At 40.8% G+C, this 19,912-nt stretch overlaps 1 protein-coding gene across 3 annotated transcripts in view; it reads left to right on the forward strand.

Annotated features, from left to right (window-relative positions):
* B3GLCT (beta 3-glucosyltransferase) overlaps positions 1 to 3,882 on the forward strand; it is a 108,554-nt gene extending 104,672 nt beyond the window's left edge. For all 3 annotated transcript variants that reach the window (XM_030882559.3, XM_060288038.1, XM_060288039.1), the window contains exon 15: positions 3,400 to 3,882. In XM_030882559.3, the coding sequence (XP_030738419.1) occupies positions 3,400 to 3,567 (168 nt within the window). In that variant the 3' untranslated portion in view covers positions 3,568 to 3,882. The remainder of the gene's footprint in view (positions 1 to 3,399) is intronic.
* The last annotated feature ends 16,030 nt before the right edge of the window (positions 3,883 to 19,912 follow it).

Below are 19,912 nucleotides of genomic sequence, written 5' to 3' on the forward strand. Positions count from 1 at the left end.
TAAGAACAGAAATATTACTAGACAGGAAGTGGGCCATTTCATGACAAAGGTCAATACATCAAGAGAATAAAACAATTATAAATGTATATATACAGCTAACAACAGATCTTCAAATTACATGAAACATAAAGGGACAGAATTGAAAAGAGAAATAGACAAGTATTAACTACGTGACCTGTCACATATAAAGTATTTCACCGACAACAACAGAATGAACATTCTTTGCAAATGTATAGAGAACATTCTCCAGGATAGGCCACATGCTAAGTCATAAAACAAGACTCACCTCCCAGAACGATGGAATGAAATTAAAAATCGAGAAAAAAAATTGGGGAAATTCCCCCAATATTTGGAAATTAAACAACACACTTTGAAATAACCCATGGGTCAAAAAATAAATCATAAGGAAAATTAGAAAATACCTTCAATGGAATGAAAATGAAAACACAACATATCAAAAACTTTGAGTGCAGCTATATAGTGGTTAGAAGGAAATTTACAGTTTTAAACATGTTAGAAAGGAATAAAGATATTAAATCAATAATCTAAGTTTCTACATTGAGAAGCAAAAGAATATCAAATCTGAACTATGTGGAATAAAAGAAATACTAAAGATCAGAGCACAAATCAATGAAATAGAAAACAGAAAAATAGAGAAAATCAATTAAGCCAAAAATTAGCTCTAATCTGGTAAACCTTTAGCTAGCTTGACCAAGAGAAAGAGAGAGAAGACAAAAATTGCCAAAATCAGAAATGAAGGAGGGGCGTCATTATATACCCTACCACAATTATGCCAACAAATTAGACAATTTAAATGAAATAGAGATAGACGTTTCTCCAAAATAGACATACAGATTGCCAACAAACACATGAAAAGAGGCTCAACATCACTAATCATTAGAGAAATGCAAATCAAAACCACAGTGAGGTATCGCCTCACACCCGTCAGCATGGCCATCATCAAAAGATTTACAAACAATAAATGCTGGAGAGGGTGTGGAGAAAAGGGAACCCTCTTGCACAGTTGGTGGGAATGTAAATAGATACAGCCACTATGGAGGACAGTAGGGGGAGTTCCTTAAAAAACTGAAAATAGCACTACCATATGACCCAGCAATCCCACTACTGGGCATATACCCTGAGAAAACCATAATTCAAAAAGAGATGTGTACCACAATGTTCATTGCAGCACTATTTACAATAGCCAGGACGTGGAAGCAACCTAAATGTCCATCAAAAGACGAATGGGTAAAGAAGATGTGGCACATATATACAATGGAATATTACTCAGCCATAAAAAGAAACAAAATTGAGTTATTTGTAGTGAGGTGCATGGACCTAGAGTCTGTCATACAGAGTGAAGTAAGTCAGAGAAAACAAATACTGTATGCTAATGCACATATATGCGATCTAAAAAAACGGTACTGATGAACCTAGCGGCAGGGCAGGAATAAAGACACAGATGTAGAGAACAGACTTGAGGACACAGGAGGGTAAGGGGAATATGGGACGAAGTGAGAGAGTAGCACTGACATATATACACTACCAAATGTAAAAAGGATGGCTAGTAGGAAGCTGCTGCATAGCACAGGGAGATCAGCTCCGTGCTTTGGGACCACCTAGAGGGGTGGGATAGGGAGGGTGGGAGGGAGGCTCAAAAGGGAGTGGGTATGGGGATATATGTATACATATAGCTGATTCACTTTGTTATACAGCAGAATCTAACACAGCATTGTAAAGCAATTATACTCCAATAAAGCTATTAAAAAATTTTTTTAATGATGAATTGAAAAATAAAAAAATAAATGAAATGGAGAAATTTCTAGATAACACTTTTTAAGCAAGGCTATTTCTCAAGAAGAAATAGAAAATGTATTTAAACTTAATACATTGATGAAGTTGAATTACAGAAGCAAGAATGCTTCCTAACTCAGTTTATGAGGCCAACATTAACCTAAAATGTCAGAGATGTACATTGTTTCCCTAGAGCAAGCACTAAGAAAATCACTAAAAAAAAAAAAAAATAGCTAAAAAGTTAACGAATTAAAATGGTACATTACAGAAGTAAAGGACAGGCCAGTGTTACTCTTGAACATAGATGCAAAAGTCCATAATAAAATATTAGCAAACTGAGTCCAGCAATATATTAAAATTGTTGCTTGTTTTTCACACTTAAAAATGAACTGTTGGAGATACAAATAGATGTAACACAGGAAAAAATAAATCCATAATATTTCTGCCTTTATTAATGCAGATTCCAGAAGTGATTAATTGCCTCTCAGGAGTCACCTCTGCAAGTGACGAGCTGGATTATTAAGCATTAGAATGTGCTAATCATTTCTGATAAATGAGGTCATGGAAAAGAACAAGACAAAACTAGAAGAGTAAAATGCATACAAAGAGGCATCTGTGATGCTGAGAAGTCTATAATCAACCTCTGTGCCCAGAATGCCAAAAGGAAATCCCAGACAGGCAGGGTCAGTGTGAGGAACGAGGACTTGGGAGCAGAGGCGGAGCAGGGTGGGAAGCTGTACACACGGAAAGAGCGCTGGCTTAAACTGCATGAGAGGGACAGAAATTGGGCAAAATGTAAACCTTCTTATGTGTAAAGATTACAGCACACTGAACAGTGTAACAAATGGAGATTGATTGTATTTTAGACACTTTTTTTTTTTTTACAGCTGTACCTGAGGTATGATTTACATACCATACACAATTCACACACAGTAATGGTGTGAATGGTACGTTGAAAAATTTTAGCAAATTTCCAGAGCTAGGCAACCACAAACCCGGTTTTAAAACACTAGGATATGCCCCCCAAATTCCCTTGTGTGAATCTGCACTCATTCCCCACCCCCATTCGCAGACCCAGAACACCACTGATTTGCTTTGTCTCCAAAGTGTTTCCTTTTCTAGGCTCTCCCTACTCTGAAAGACACATGCCTAATTCCAAGTTAGAGCAGCGGACAGGCAGTGGGAACGCCCAAAATTCCTTGCCCCACCTCGCCACACAACCATGTATGGCCAAAGTTTCTTTAGACCTGGGAAATAAGTTTTTCTGCCTCTTTGCAGAAGTCATAATAGTAACTTAAATGACTTACCAAGGAAAACTTTTCACACGTATTACCATGGTTGAGGAATATCCCAGAGGCATGACTGTGGAACCTAGAAGCAAAAAGCGATGCACTGGGGATACAAAAGTAATTGGAGATGCAGAAACAAAGAGCCTACACGTAGAGGGAAGATTTTAGTGGAAAAGATTTTCCTTCTTGCTTTTAGATTCCCATAACCAAACATCAGATATTGAAGGAGAGCAATCGTTTCACGCATTTAAATGCTATTCTGAAGCACAATTGTTTTCGATGAGTGAGAGCGCGGGATTCTCTGTTCTTCCTGCAGGCTCGGCCTGTGGATTACCCTAAGGACTACCTATCTCACCAAGTTCCCATATCGTTCCACAAGCACTGGAACATCGATCCCGTGAAGGTCTATTTCACATGGTTGGCACCCAGTGAGGAAGACAGAGCCAGGCAGGAGACACGAAAAGGCTTTAAAGAAGAGTTATAAAGCATGGTGGCCTGTGGGCACAGGCAGGACACAGAAGCAGAGACTGGCATTGTCCTGCTGTGCTGGATCACACCGCTTACGTGCGACATGCAGCATCGGAAGCTTCCTGACTTTCGGTGGACGTTATTATACGGTAATTTTTGAGTTGAGGGTGGGGAAGGAGTCATAGGGAAAACAGAGAGTTTTGTTTTCTGGGGAAGATCACTTGCTTTAGCATTATGCAGTTATTGTGATACACAATGATCACGGTGTATCTTTCAAGCTGTGAAACAGCTTTATTTCTGTCATAGAAAAATAAATGGTACCAGAATTTTCCTTCCTGTCCTGTCTCTTCATTAGAATCAAAGTTTCAGCTGGGCATGAGTCTGGAGAGACGTGATTGTGTTACTATATACATAAAATAAAGAAGAGGGATGGTCTCTTGATCTGGATATTACAATGGGGTGAACTTTTTAACCGTATTATTTTTTTTGCGGTACGCGGGCCTCTCCCTGTTGCGGCCTCTGCCGTTGCGGAGCGCAGGCTCCGGACGCGCAGGCTCAGCGGCCACGGCTCGCAGGCCCAGCCGCTCCGCAGCATGTGGGATCTTCCCGGACCGGGGCACGAACCCGCGTCCCCTGCATGGGCGGGTGGACTCTCAACCACTGCGCCACCAGGGAAGCCCTTAACCGTATTATCGAAATGATTTCCTGGTAACTCAGTAGGAAGACTGCTGTGTTAAGGATCATTCATAAAACGTCATAAAAGTCTAGTGATGAAAAACCCCCTGTAGTCTGTAATCCGGGTTGTTATGTTTTATCTGGTTTTCTGTTTGTACCTCATAAAAGGAGAAGAATAAGTCTTCTGCGAGAGCTTTCTCCTTCTTTAGAGGTTCATCTGTGTTCTGTTTCTCCCTGAAGCCCTATCTTTATGACCTACTTGTAACACAAAAGTGTAGTGGCTGCTGCCAGAAGATAATGTTCTCAATATTTAAAAAAAAAAAAAGTCATATTTTATTCAAGTCACTGAGCTCTGAGTCTCAGGAAGTGAATTAAATTAATTGTACCTGGTGTTTTACTCTTACTTTTACTTGTATGTTATATAATGACTCTCTCCAGACTCAGAAGAGACCCCCGGTGTAAGGGAGGCCCGCATGGTGATTTGGCAACTTCCCAGGTTTCTTAAATAATGAAATTTGCAGACAGTATTTTGAAACAGCTCTAATTTCCAAATCATACCTTTAATATACAGTAACTTAATACATTATTAATTTTAAAGCATATTCTGTATTTAACATTTTAACTATATAATTCAGTTTTCTAGAGGTATTTGCATAAAATTTGATATGTCTTAAACTAGTTTTGGTATAGTAAAATACTTTCCTTTTTTTTTTTTAATAAAAATTGTTATTAATTTTGCCTGTAACGTTTTTATAGCCAAGCACAGGGTTTTAAAGCCATGCCACCAAAAGTATCCATGCGTGTGTTTTTTAACAATACATTTTTCTTGTAGCTTATATGTAACTGATTTCCAAAATGATGCAATAGTATTTACCATTTTTCCAAACTAGCAAATACCAGGACTGTTGTGTTTTCAGTGATAACTGAATACACTGGATTCACTGCTGTGAGGGTGGATTTTGTGGTCCGTCCAAGGAACGGATCCGGGATGATTAACCGGATAAGAAGCACCCGCAGGACGTGTAGATCTGGCCAAGCTATTGCTGGTGACGTCAGTACTGCTGTCATAGCTGGGATTACTGTCACTGGTAGTCACCTTCATGTCATCTGTAATCATGCTCCTGGAGGGCCTGGCTGCCTAACCCAGTGGAGAAGAGCCTCCAGTTCCTACTCTTGCCTAACACTGTTACACTCAGAAAAAAGTGTACTCGTGATAGGACTGTACTGGCATCCATACAGGAAGATCCCCGTCATCGCGCTTTCCCTGTGTGACGATGATCAGTGCCTTCTGCTGATACCGGAGCACCTTCTCTGGTACTTTTAGGTGTTAGTTATGTTTACTTTTTGGAACGATGTAAGCCTAACCACAAGTAAAAGACCTTTGCCTAAATTTCTGATTTCTCAGATGTATTTATTAGTCCAAGTGGAGCAGGAGTTGGGAGGGCTGTGAGGAAAAGGAATGAATGAAATCAGAGAAAAAAGTTGGCAGCTCAGTAAACACAGTTTTTAAAAATAAAAACCTATCCTTTTAAGAGAAAACCATCAGACACTGAAGATATATTTATACAAAGTCTACAAAACCATTATCTATTTTATTAAATAATGAACTGGAGATATTTTGGAACTGATTCTCATAGAATTCATAACTTAAGAACCAGTTTTGAATCTGTACTTTCCTGGACAGACTCTTTCCTATTCATATTTTCTTTGCCTTTTAAATAGAAATTTGCTTCAAATGGCTGTTTTTATACTGGGATATCAACATCAAGGAGGTACAGGTGGAACCACTGGAATGCCGTTCTTGCTTTTAAGCCACTTCTGCTGATATAGCCAAAGCAATTTGGCCAAAGCCAAAGCAAAAAAATCAGACAGCGTAGGATTTTTACATCTTTCTGCCAAATTGGAAATCCAGACACAAACACGGCCTTTGTAGGCTGTTTGGGAACACAGAACAATAGCATGCTGGGCTGCAAGTGATGCTGTGCATGGGTATTTAAATATCAGTGCTCCTGGGTTTCTTTAGTACCCCTGAATACCTTCAGTGCTTCCACATCCATATCATTATAATTGTTTATGTATTTTCCTCAAAAATTAATAAGAGTAGACATTTGTAAGAATGTTTCTGTTGTCTTCCCTTCATAATCAGAGACGGAACTTGCGTGGACTAAAATGAATCAATGATTCATCCAGCAACTGTTTATTAACCCCCTACCATGTGTCAGACCTTCCAGGATGCCCCTTGTCTCTTCTACTCACCACTCCATCCCTGGCACCTTTGAATGCCTGGCACACAGTAGGTGCTACTGTTTTATGTTCCCAAGCTTTCTATAAGCATGTCACCTGCAAATGTGCTTTCCCCCTATCTACAGAAAGTGAAGACTTCGTTTCTGGCATCAAGTCTTTGAGCACATGTTTTCACTTTAAAGACACATATTTCTGGAGGGAGTTGGGGTAGGTACAAGGGAAAAGGACATAAACTGGTAACAAATGAACAAGGTGATTTCTAATAATACCTAAAGACACTAAGAACAGGGAGGCAGAACTGGATGGGGGCTGGGGACTAGCTTGGATAGAGTGGTCAGAGAGGGCTGCTAAGAAAGTGATGGTCGAGTGAAGACCCCACTGAATAGATAGAGTCAGGAATGCTGAGATATGTGCGCAGTAACAGCAAACGTGAAGGCTCTAAGGCGGGGACAAATCTGGCATGTCTGAAAAAGCAAGCCTGTGACCGCTTAGCTGTCATCACTGCTATTAGTAAACATCCAGGTGATGTCAAACAGTTGCTACAGAAGTCTGGAGCTCATTGGAGCAGTCGGGCTGGAGTGATAATTCTGGAACTCATCAGCATTTTTAAAGGTTTTGAAAGCCACAAGACTGGACAAGATCGTGCAGGGAGAGAAGGAAATAGAGTCAGCCTGAGCAGTCAGTGAGGTGGAAGGGACACCGGGGTAGGCAGGGGAGCTGTGTAAGGGAAGCCAAGGAAGGAGTGTTCTGAGAAGCAAATGATCAAGCATGTCACGTGTTGCCGAGAGGACGGAGAAGTGACAGTGTGACTGAGAGCGTGGAAGTGACCTTGACAAGACTGCTCCCAGTGAGTGGGGCAGGAGGCGGGCAGGATGGGAGCTGCGATTGTGGAGAGCGATTATAAACATTTGGGCAGGGGGGATCTATAGTTAATTCTTTTTATGATTTAAAGACAAGGAAACAGGGGGTCTTGGGAGTTTATATTTTAAGATGGAAGATTCTAGGAAACGTCTGTATGAGATGCGAATGGCCTCGTAGAGAGGGAGGATGACGAGTGACTGCATTGACGGTCCTGGCAACATGAGATGGAACCCAGAGCCCAGTGGGGGAATCTGACAGGAGGGTCTGCTGTCAAATGGGGGGACGGTGTAGGCACAGAGAAAGGTTTTTAGATTTGCTGATGTGAAGATATGGGTGTTTACATCTGATCATTTCTATTAAGTGTGAGACAGTGTTATTTGCTGGGAGTGTTTGACTTTTTACATGGGTTTGCTTTATGGAAACCGCACCGTTAATAATAATAACCACAATGACAACCACTTACATAATGCTTACTATACTTGGCACAATTCCAAGTGTTTCACACACTGAGTTATTTAATCCTCACAATAACCCTCAGAAGTGAGTACTAGTGCTTTCTCCAATTTATATTGGAGGTAACTGATTAACCAGCTCAAGGTCACAGACCTAGTAAGTTTTGAACCCAGACATTTTGGCTCTAGAGTTTGTTCATGTAATCTCTGTGCTCCTTCACCTCTATCAGGAACAATGTTGCCTCTTCCCCAACTGAATGTATATCTAGTTCTGAAACACTATCACAGGTAAAGAGATCACCAAGAATCCAAGAGTTAATCATGAAGTAACCCTATATAAGAGAGATAAAAGGCAAATATGATTATATATCAAATAAATTATAGAAGCAGTATGTGCTGGGGGGGTTAAAAAAGGAAGAAACTAATTGAAACTGAATTTTGAACTTTTGTTCTAGAACTTTGGAAAACAATACCTCTGGTAAGGGTTAAGATCCTCATACACTGTTACACTGTGACCCAGAAGTTCTACTCTGAGGCATATACCCTAGTGAGACACTCACATCCTTGCACTAAGAAGCATAAACAAGAATGTTCACAGCAGCATACACAGTTCAGGAGAGCTGAAAGTTGGAAACAGCCTACATGTCCATTGCTTGAAGGATTAATAAGTTCTGGAATGTCTTTACAATATCACATTATGCTGCGGTTAGTACGAATGAAATACAGCTACATGACACACCTCAATGTTAAGCAAATTTTAAAGTCACAGGACAAAACTTACAATAGGATCTCCTTTATATAATTTAAAACCATGCAAAATTTAAAAATAAACATGTAAAGATACACATCTAAAAAATTAAGGAAAGAGAAGGATAAACACAAAATTCAAGACAGTAGTTACCTCTGCAGGAAAGACAGAGGAATGTGCTCTCAGAGAGAGACACAGGGGACTCAAAGCTAATGGTTATTTCCATTTCTTAAACAGGTTGGTGGGTACATGGGTGTTTGTTTTATAGGTATTCTTTATGCCTGATAAATGTTATGAATATTCCCTGTTCAACATTTAATTTTGATGTAATTAATGTTAATAATGACTTGCTTTAATTAAAGAAAAATGTCTTGTTTAGCACCGAATGTGTGAGTATTAATTTCCCGTGAGTATTAACAGTTGTTCCTGCAACAACTTATCACAAACGGGCTGGCTTTCAAAAAACAAATAATTATCCTGTGTCCTGCCTGTAGAATTTGGGGAGTCTATCAGCCTTCTTTCATCTTTTCCTGTTTTTATCCCTTCTGATTCAATCTGGCAACATTTCTGCTTATATAACAAGCTCAAAAACCTTTTGAATCTCCCGTGTATGTTAAGGGGATTCAGGCTATTAGACAAAGGCTCCTCCACAGATCTTTTCTGATGATGTCATCCCTATTCCCGGCTCCTGCTGAGATGATTGAGGGGCTCCACTGGTCATCAGGGAACCCTCTGTGTGATGGGAAACTCTAACCTTTCCATCCTTTCAAGGCACTAGCCACTGTCCAGCTACACCTGTGGCTTTCTTTTCGGAATGTGCTTTTCTAATGGTGAATATCCTAATTTTAGCATCTCTTACCATGTGGATTTGCTGAAATTTTCCCAAATCATCAAGTCCAGGCTCATTTTTCCTTAACAGTTACCTCAATTTATCTCTTTCCTCTCAAATTTTCCCATAAACTACAAGAAGAAACCAGGTTGCATATCCGGTACGTTGCTTGGAAATCTCAGCAGAACATCCAAGTTCACTGCTTATATGTTCTGCTTTGCGTATAACTATAGGACACAATTCAGACTTCCTGCTAGAAGAATTACTTCCTAGACTTCCTGCTACTGCATAACAAAGGATCCCCTTTCCTCCAGTTTCCAAAAATATTTTCCTCATTTCTTTCTGGGCCCTCATTGGCAGGGCCTTTAAGGTTCAAATACCTACCAGCATTCTGTTTCTAATGATACGTGTGTTCTCTAAGAAAATACAGGCTTTCTCTCCTTGCTCCTTACCTCCTCCTGAGTCCTCACCAGAAGCACCTTTAACATCCACTTCTACCAAAAGTCTGTTTAAGGCAGTGTAGGCTTTTCCTATCATGCATATCAAAAATTCTTCCAGCTTCTCCCCACTACCCAGTTCCAAAGCCACTTCCACATTCCTAGGCACCTGTTACAGAAGCATCTCACTTCCCAGGACCAAAATCTGTCCCTGTGGCTGATGTAACAAGTTACCACAAACTTAGTGGCTTTAAACAACCAAAATTTATTACAGCATCACTGGGCCAAAGCCAGGGTGTTGGCAGGACAGCGTTCCCTCCAGGGGCTCTCGGGGAGAATCCATTCTTTGCCTCTTCCTGCTTCTAGTGGCTGCTGCACCCCTTGGCTGTGGTCACATAACTCCAATTTCCACCCCCGTGGTCACTCTGACTTCTCATCTCATGCCTGTGTATCAAATATCCCTCTGCCAGCCTCTCGTAAGGATACACGTGACTGCATTAGAGCCCACCTGGATAAGCTAGGATAACCTCCCCATCTCTAGACCCTTTAGTTAATCACATCTGCAAAATTCTTTTTTTTTTTTTTCATATAAAATGACATCGACAGGCTCCAGGGATTAGGACGTGGATATCTGGATATCTTTTGGGGAGGGAGCACCGTTCAGCCTACCAGAGTACGCGTGATTCCTCCCGTTGGCAGACAAGTGGGTGAATCAGGGGGGTCTGAGCATGGCCTGCCTGTTCTTTCTTTCATTCACTCATTCATTCACTTGACATACATGGGGTTTTTTTTGTTTTGTTTTGTTTTGCGGTACGCGGGCCTCTCACTGTTGTGGCCTCTCCCGTTGTGGAGCACAGGCTCCGGACGCGCAGGCTCAGCGGCCATGGCTCACGGGCCCAGCTGCTCCGCGGCACGTGGGATCCTCCCGGACCGGGCCGCGAACCCGTGTCCCCTGCATCGGCAGGCGGACTCTCAACCACTGCGCCACCAGGGGAGCCCGACATACATGTTTTGAGCAACCACCTTGTGCCAGGCATTGTGCTAAACACTGGGCACTCAGTGGTGCCACCTAGATCATCTCATCAGAAAACACACACACACACACACAAATATCAATTTCTTATTTTAAAAAGCTAGTCATTGTTTAGGCAGAGAAGAAATTAGGCTAAAGACCTGCCTGGTATTATTCTGGGCGTCTCTGCCCACCAGTCTACTGGATATTTTCAGACATTGCTAAATCTAGAATTTCTTTTCACTATTTTACTTTCCTGTTTTATCCCTCCTCCGGGTTTTTACTGATTCCACAACTGGAATTGGGGGTTTATTCTGCTCTTTTATATCGAGGTGTGTGGGATGAGCACTGCGTTAAAAGGTCCTGAGCTGTGGCCTCACTGTGCCACCTTGGGCAGGTCGCGTCATGTCTCTGGGCTTCAGTTTTGTAACGAAATGCAGTTTGAACTTTAAAATGCTATGATTTTACTGTCTAAATATAGGACCTGCATCACTAAATATTCCTGGTGGGTGCTATTTCCACATCTGTGCTCCATCCTGAAAAGACCTTCATCTCAAAACTTCAAGGTTCTCTCATTACAATGAATTATCTGCTCAATCTGGAAAATTTTGTCATACTGAGTTTAACCAATTTGAAATAAATCTGACTTTCATTCATGGATTCAGAAACATAGGACACCTGTGTAATAAAGGTTTTGAGGTTATATCATTTTATGGATACAGAAGTTAACTTTGGCTCATTCGATAAATATTTATTAAGTTCTCTCTTATGTTTTAAGGTTCTGGAGATGCTATGGTGAGTGAAAGCACACCATTCATTGTTCTTGCAGACTTTATCATCTAGGGCACAGACGGTCATCAAAAACAAGTGCTACTAGTAATAAAGCATATACTCATAAACTTAAATGCTGACAGAGTTGGGCTTTCATTTGAGATACAGCAATAGAAAACAGTTAACCAGGTAAGGGGTCAGAAGGAGAGAATTTTAGGAAGAAGAAACAGCAGATGCAAAGGCTCTGTGGCGGAGGGATTACAGCTGCTTTGAGAAACTGAGAAAAGCTAGTGAGACTGGAATGCTTCAGGATCGCATTTCATGCCCCTCTGTAACTGGCTTTCCTCACTTAATACATCATGGACATCTCACATGCTGTCAATATTCTACAACAACCCCCCCCCGAGTATTCACTGTATGTTTATACAGTAATTCATCTAAGGATTTCTCTATTATTGGTTATTTTGATCAAATAAAAGCCGTTTCCGTGCTTTTAATTTTTGTAAGAGATTAAATTGAAGCAAGAGAAGTAGGATGACCTGGCTTAGACTTAAGGTGGTGATTCTGAGTTAGATTGGTTATGTTGGTCCTATCAGATAGGTGGGTTGTGGAACTTTAACTGTTTTTCTTATTAAAGGTGTTTGTTTGAAGAAAGTGAAAGGAAAATAATAAAAACTGTGTCTATTGCAACTCCCAACTCTCTTCCTATCTCTCCCTCCCTTTTCCCTTCATTCTCCTCTCTCTCTCTCTCTCTTTATACACACACACACACACACACACACACACACACACACATTTATACATATACATATATATACTGACAGGTTCCAGGGAGAACCTGTCAATATATTTTATATATATAAAATTTTATAAGCTGTAATGCACATCCTAATAGCTAAACCTTGGTACGTGTTCAAGAGTTCAAGATTACTTCTGTAGGCTAAATTCCTACTTACATAAACGTCTGAAGGCGTCTACTGCATGTTATCAAGGAGGAGTGCTTGAGCAAAATGTACCAAGTTAGACTTCCACCAACCCATACGGCTGTTCATATTTCGTAATATTTTTGTCCTTTAGGGGAGCCTTCCTTTTTTGGTATGTTTCTTTTCATTTTGATTTAAATCCACTTATTCCTCTATTACCCTGGAGGAGCCTCAGGTGAAGGACGTCGGCATACTCGTTCTTGTGTCCTTTACAAAAGAGCCCAGCACAGAGCTCGTGCTCAATAAATACGTGTGGAATAGCATTAACCTGCAGGTCAGTCAGCAATGGTTAATACAGGACTGACCATCCTGGACCTTCTGCTCACATGAAACAGATCCTTCTCCACCATCTTGAGCCCACATTTCTGAGTGTCTTTAAAGCACAAACGTCCTTGTGTGGTCAGGAACCTTCCACGCAGTTCCCCTACCTAGATTACAAATCTCTGGACGTTCTCTTGGAGTTTGAGAATTCTCTTTGACAAGCTTTTAATTCTGAGCTTACTTTTAGATAACATGATAATCAATTGAAGCGTTCTGACCACCAGTTATAGCTGTAATCTTTGTTTCTCTGTGTCGACACCAATCACCGATGTCAAAATGACAACAGCACATTCTCTTATCAATTACAGAAGTAAACCTTTCCTTTTTCAGATAATTCATCAATGACAGTCTTTTTCACAAAGAGCTACTTAATAAAGGCCTTGACTTGATGTGAAAACAACAGTTTGGGGTGAGTAATATGATACTTTGTCATCGTTTAGTTGGAAAAGAACAGGGGCAAACCCAGTTCACAAATGGTGAGTTTGTATACCGCAAAGGCCAAATGATGTCACGGCACCTACGAAAATAGACTTTGCATGTGTGGATATAATTGGCATCGAAGGCAAAGTGAAAGCAATAGCAACAAACCTTGATTTATTGTTGAAAATGGAGTGAATAAACCATTTCCCTTATTACTGGTTTAAGAGTTTGAATTTTTTTCATTATTCGCATGCAAATGAACTTTAGATAGTTTTCAGATCCCAAGTCCAGCAATAACTGGATTAAATATTCATTTAAATTAGATTTCAATAATGCCACAATAGTAATCTTGTTTTCAAAAGACCAATTTGTTCTAAGAATGTTGCTATTATAACTATTAGCATTGCTTTTGTTACCTGTTTAATTATCATGAGCCAGCAAACAAAGTGTCTGTGGACAGACAAATGAGATTGTCTGCAGAATGACCCCAGAGGCGCTCTCCAGGTGGCCGGGTGTGCTGGATACTTTGTTTGCCCCTTGGATCTATCTCCACCCTTCTTCCCGTGTCCCGGGAGGCTCACTGGCCCTCTGGCTTCCAGTTTGGGTTAGCCAGTGGGAGACACCTGCAGGAGGCTGGGAGGCGGTGCAGAGAGACGTCTTTTCCCGCTGGCTCCCTCCAGGCTGGGCACCGTGGGGTGGCGCTGCCCTTCTGTTCCTGTTGGACAGCCTCTCCCACGCAGCTCCTCTGCACGTGGTCCAGTAACAGCCCCTCCCGTTGCCCCTTCGGGCCCCTCCAAGTTGCTAGGGTTGAGGTACTGCAAGATTCCTGCTGGTGTCCCGCACACACTGCCCACGCCTTTGCCAACAGTACCTTTCTCAAACTCTTCTCAATTACCCAATTAGAGTGTGAGATCTGTTTCCTGCCAGGGCTCTGACACCCCTGGCAGGGTTGCCAGTGAGTTAGCTGGGACCAGGCGCTCCCTCCCCTCCGCAGGAGATGCTGCAAGTGTGCTCAAGCTTTAACAAGATGCTCTGGGTACTGTTCCCAGCGTGCAACTCCCCTGAGCAGCAGGCGCCCCAGCCCAGGCGGCTCCCCGGCTTGTAAGGCAGCTCTCCTGCCTAAAAGGGAGAGCACCTGCTGGGGGAGGAGGGGAGGGGCAGGCTCCCTGTCCTGGAGCACAGCCTCGAGGTGTTGATGTCCCCAGCTGTGTCCCGGTCAAGCCGAGGTCCCATGCATGGGTGTGTGCCAGAAACCAGGGGAAGACTCACGGGTCTGCAACTCCGTGACTTCCAGCTAGCATCAGTCATTGGTGTCTGGCTGAGCTCTTTTGATACGTCTTGAGGTTATTAATAATATTTTGCACTATACGGTTATTGAAGTTAGAATGCAGGTAGCGTCATAACAGAACCAGACCCGAGGTTCCATTTTTCTGCTATTAAACATAATACCAGAAATTTACTTTTAGGGAAAAAAGAATTCATCACACTAAATTAATGTGATTATGAAAAGATGTTCGTCACCACTAATTTTTAAGAAATGCAAATCAAAATTACAATGAGGTATCACCTCACACTGGTCGGAATGGCCATCATTAAAAAGTCTACAAATAATAAATGCTGGAGAGGGTGTGGAGAAAAGGGAACTCTCTTACACTGCTGGTAGGAATGTAAACTGGTGCAGCCGTTATGGAGAACAGTATGGAGCTTCCTCAAAAAACTAAAACTAGAGCTGCCATGTGACCCAGCAATCCCACTCCCGGACATATGCCCAGACAAAACTATCAATATAATTCGAAAAGACACATGCACCCCGATGTTCATAGCAGCACTATTCACAATAGCCAAGACATGGAAGCAACCTAAACGTCCACCAACAGATGAATGGATAGAGATGTAGTACGTATACACAATGGACTATTACTCAGCCATAAAAAAAAGAATAAAATAATGCCATTTGCAGCAACATGGATGGACCTAGAGATTATCATACTAAGTTAAGTAAGTCAGAAAGACAAATACCATCTGATATCATTTATATGTGGAATCTAAAATATGACACAAATGAACATATCTATAAAACAGAAACGGACCCCACAGACATGGAGAAGAGGCTTGTTTCCAAGGGGAAGGGGAAGGGGGAGGGAAGGATTGGAAGTTTGGGGTTAGCAGATGCAAACTGGTATATATAGGATGGATAAACAACAAGGTCCTACTGTATAAACTCTGTTCAATATCCTGTGATAAACCATAGTGGAAAAGAATATGAAAAAGAATATATATATATGTATCATTGAGTCACTTTGCTGTACAGCAGAAATTAATACAACATTGTAAATCAACTATACTTAAAAAAATAATGTGATTAGTTTTATCGGTTTGGGAATGTTGTTTGTATTTACTTTATCAATTAGTTGTCCTTTCATAGTTGTATAAGAGCTATAACATAAGAAACTGTCATGGACTGAACTGTATCCCCACCAAATTCATAGGTTGAAGCCCTAACCCCTAATATGACTGAATTTGGAGGAAGGATTTTTAGGGAGGTAATGAAGGTTAAATGAGGTCCTAAGGGGCTTCCCTGGTGGTGCAGCAGTTGGGAGTCCGCCTGCCGATTCAGGGGACGCGGGTTCGTGCCCCGGACCGGGAGGATCCCACATGCTGCGGAGCGGCTGGGCCCGTGAGCCATGGCTGCTGGGCCTGCGTGTCCGGAGCCTGTGCTCTGCAACGGGAGAAGCCACAACAGTGAGGCCACAACAGTGAGAGGCCCGCGTACCGCAAAAAAAAAGACTTATGAATACATTTTTCTGGGAGGAAAACCTCAGGGTTCAGAAGAAGAAGATAATGTAATTGTTTTCAAATGATCCCGTTTAAGTTCTATTATTCACACTTTGAGGGACCAGAGAATCAAACACATCATTGAAGAAACTGATGCATCTGTGGGCAATATGGTATCTAACTCAGATCAAACAGGCCCACAGAGACGTAGGAAGGCCTGACTCATAACAACCAACAGTTAGGGGGGAGTACAGATCAGAAAAACATTTTAACAACTCAGAATGGTTCCCTGAAGGTAGCACTTCCATATAAGACTGAGGAGCTGGAATCTCACAATGACTACGCAGAGAGACAGAGGTGGATCAGGGTGGCCAGAACACACAAAATCACCCCTGGATGAGAACTCTATTAACAAGTAGGGAAATACTAAGGACAGGCCTGTGGCCTGGTATATCTAAGTACTGAGTGCTGAGGAATAAAAAAATATGCTGGTATTTTTACTGGGATCATGTTAAGTATTTTCCACCTTTGGAAAGTGTCACCTCTTGGTCTCTGCCACTATGGGACCCCATAATCCACACTGCACTTAGAGATCCCAGTTGTGTGGTAGTGGTTCCCACTGTAATTTCTGACCTACACAGAAGAGCAACCATAGACCCTGCAAGGATGCTGGGGGTCCCCTACCAAATCTGTCCACAGTCGTGGTAACACGTGTGTTCTCTGGTCCCGCCCAAGGTGGGTGAGCAGGGTTTCTATGATAAATCCACTTTAACATTCCAACATCCCTACATCTTGGGTACCTTCCTCTGCAGTACACCAAGCCAGTGCTGGCATCTGCCACCTTCAGTCCATATTTCAGACACTCGACGGAACGGAGCTCTTCCTCCTACTCCTGCTAAATCCTGAATCCAGAATTGTGCTTAGCGAGCCCATCTCAGCCTCATCCAACTTTATACTCCTCCGCCTTGATCGCCTGCCCTTGAGATCCATCTCCACAAAGATTCTCGTTTCCTAACTACACAAATGGGAAAGATCGGAGAGTTCTTTTGGTACGTGTCACACCGCCTCACGTACTGGGCCTCAGATAGGGGAAGACAGCTATAAAGGACTTGATTGGGATAAATGATGACATCTGTGGATTCACTCCTAGAATCCTATCTATGTTAAATTTTCTGAGTTTGATCCTTGTGCTATTATTTCTGTTCTTGTTTTTAGAAAATACATACAACCCTGGGCAAAAATAGCCTACTTACTAATCCTCTAAATCATAGCTAAGCGTGAACTGCATACTTAAACACTTACAGCGTTATTGTTCGTGTAGCCCTCAAAAGGGTTTTGAAAAATTGTTACTCTTCTTACCTTTTTGAAGTTAACATTTAAAGTGTTTAATCATAGATTTTACTGAGAATTATCCAAAACTTGTAAATAAGATAAAAAGATGATTCTGTGAACTTCTCGTTTTGCTAAGAGCATTTTCTAACAAGCCAGTTTTAAAACAATCTGACTCTTTGAGGGAATGGAAGTTTGACTTAGTTTTATACTTGATTGGAACCCAGTCATTTTATTATTTTACATTTCTGTAAAGTTAGAGGTTAGCTTGTAGAAAAATAATATGTGTTGATCTTTCTTCTGTTTGCTAGAGCAGATGACCTTTAAGGATTATGAGTTTATTGCCCTGTAGGAATTAGCCAGTTTTGCTTCTAATTTAGCAGTCTTGTTTCAGCATTCCTTCTCTCACTAACTACATAAAACCCCAGTTTCTCATATCCTTTTTGAAATGGCTTTGTCTCACGCTAGTCCCTTCTTTAGTTGGTTAACTAAAATGTTCATTCATCTATCTGTATGATAATTATGTTTTTAACATTTTGTGAGTTATGCTTTGACAGTTCAAATAGTCATAAAACATGTAATTGTAGTATACTGTAAAAACTTTAAAACCGCTAAATCATCTTTTGATCTAGCCAGATGAATCCAAATACAATGGTGACTTAATACCTACTATCATTCTCTAAAAAATACAGGAATGAGCTCATCTTTAACAAGCAGAAGCTTAAATCATTGTTTTTCCTCCTTAAACTCGTGCCCACAATTCTCAAAAGCCATTTATTAATAATCCTGTCATATTTCTTGGCAAAAGATATATATATATATATATATATATAGGAATTATTGTTTTAAAAAATTTCCTCTGAGGATTTAAATGTTAAAAAATTCTCAGTTGATTTATCATAATTACTATGAAAACACAATTGATTAAAACAAGTTATGTATTAGATTTTTTTGATAGTTATTAAATCTAAGAAAGTATTTTATTGGAAATGCAACTCAGTGAGATTAGTGGAGCTTTATACAATTTTTATATATTCATGGATGAATATTATTTATTGCTATTTTAATTTTTATTGATGTAAGCACATCAATAAGTAGATGGGAAATGGAAATAATATTATTATAGTATTGTCATTTAATTCTTTGAAATCCTGAGTTATAATGCCAACAATTACAGTGCTATTTAGTCCTCCAAAAGGATGTTTAGTGATCTACCAGCTAATAACTCCATTACATCATCCTCCAATTTTGTTGACAGCAAAGAATTGGAAACCACCTGATTTACATAAGGATTTTCACCTGGTCATTTCCCATCACTGATTCCAAGGTTTTGAATGGATCCTTTGTTTTGCACCTAGGGGTCTGTCTACCCAGAGCAATATATCATAGTGAGGTTAGGGGTGGAAGACCTGTAGGCCTTTCTTTTACAGAGTGAGAAGGGAGACTGTGAAAGGGGAGGTGGGGAAGGAGAACCCGTACCTGCAGTACACAGTTCACAGCATGGATGCAAGCGTGCGTCTTGAAATGCATTCTGTTAAACATCCAAAACCACTTACAGTTTGAAGGCTGCTACTCTAGAGAATTTAGCCCATGATTTTGTGATGTTGCAAAACAGGATTCCCTTGGCCACCAATGCTGACCTTTCAATGGATTTAAATGACTTTCCAGCACAGGTGCACCGAACGCATCATACCAGCTGCGCAATTAGCCCAGACATACCTGCCAATATAATTCCAAAGAGAAACTCACAAAATGAAGAAAATACAACCTAAAAAGTTATATCAGCATTTAACAACAATTTTTTGAGGTAAGCACTTTAAGAAAGATGAGAAATATCCTCTATCATCGGAAGCTAATGGTGATGTTTTATTCTGACATATTAACACGTAAAGTTGTATTGACTCACTTGCCTGGAATTAAGATGCAGAAATATCATATCATGTCCCCAGTGATACGAAGAAAGGCAGTCCACCCAAGAAAGTTAGCAGAACACACCAATGTTTGAAGAGTCTAATCAGAGCTATCATCATTTGCTGGATAATCAGTTCAAACCACACAAAAAGGGAAAGATATGTAGTCCCCTCCATTTCTTCTCTTCCAGCAAACTCTCAAGGAGCTTATACTTAAATTTCAATAAGTGATCTTCAAAATGTGAAAGAAACAGGCTTTTATATTCTCTTGCTGCAATCCACTTCCAAATTATTTCATTCGAGAACCTCACATGGAAGTCAGGGCTAACTTAATTGGGGAAAAAAGCAAACATACAAAAAACATAACAAGCTCTCTAAACTCATCCTAAGGCATGCTATATTAACTTGTAAGCTAGTCCTTGCTAATGAGGTAATATACATATTCCAATAATCCAGATGAGAATATTTATCTGCCCTCTGGCTTTATGAAGGTAATTCTAAGGCCAGAAGATTAAGATGTTTCCCCAGCATAGAACAGGGGTCACTGCCAGTGTCCATCTGTGAGGGTGAGTGGTCAGCACACTCTCACTCATC

This window comes from Globicephala melas, chromosome 18, assembly GCF_963455315.2.
Source record: "Globicephala melas chromosome 18, mGloMel1.2, whole genome shotgun sequence".
Classification (NCBI taxonomy): domain Eukaryota; kingdom Metazoa; phylum Chordata; class Mammalia; order Artiodactyla; family Delphinidae; genus Globicephala; species Globicephala melas.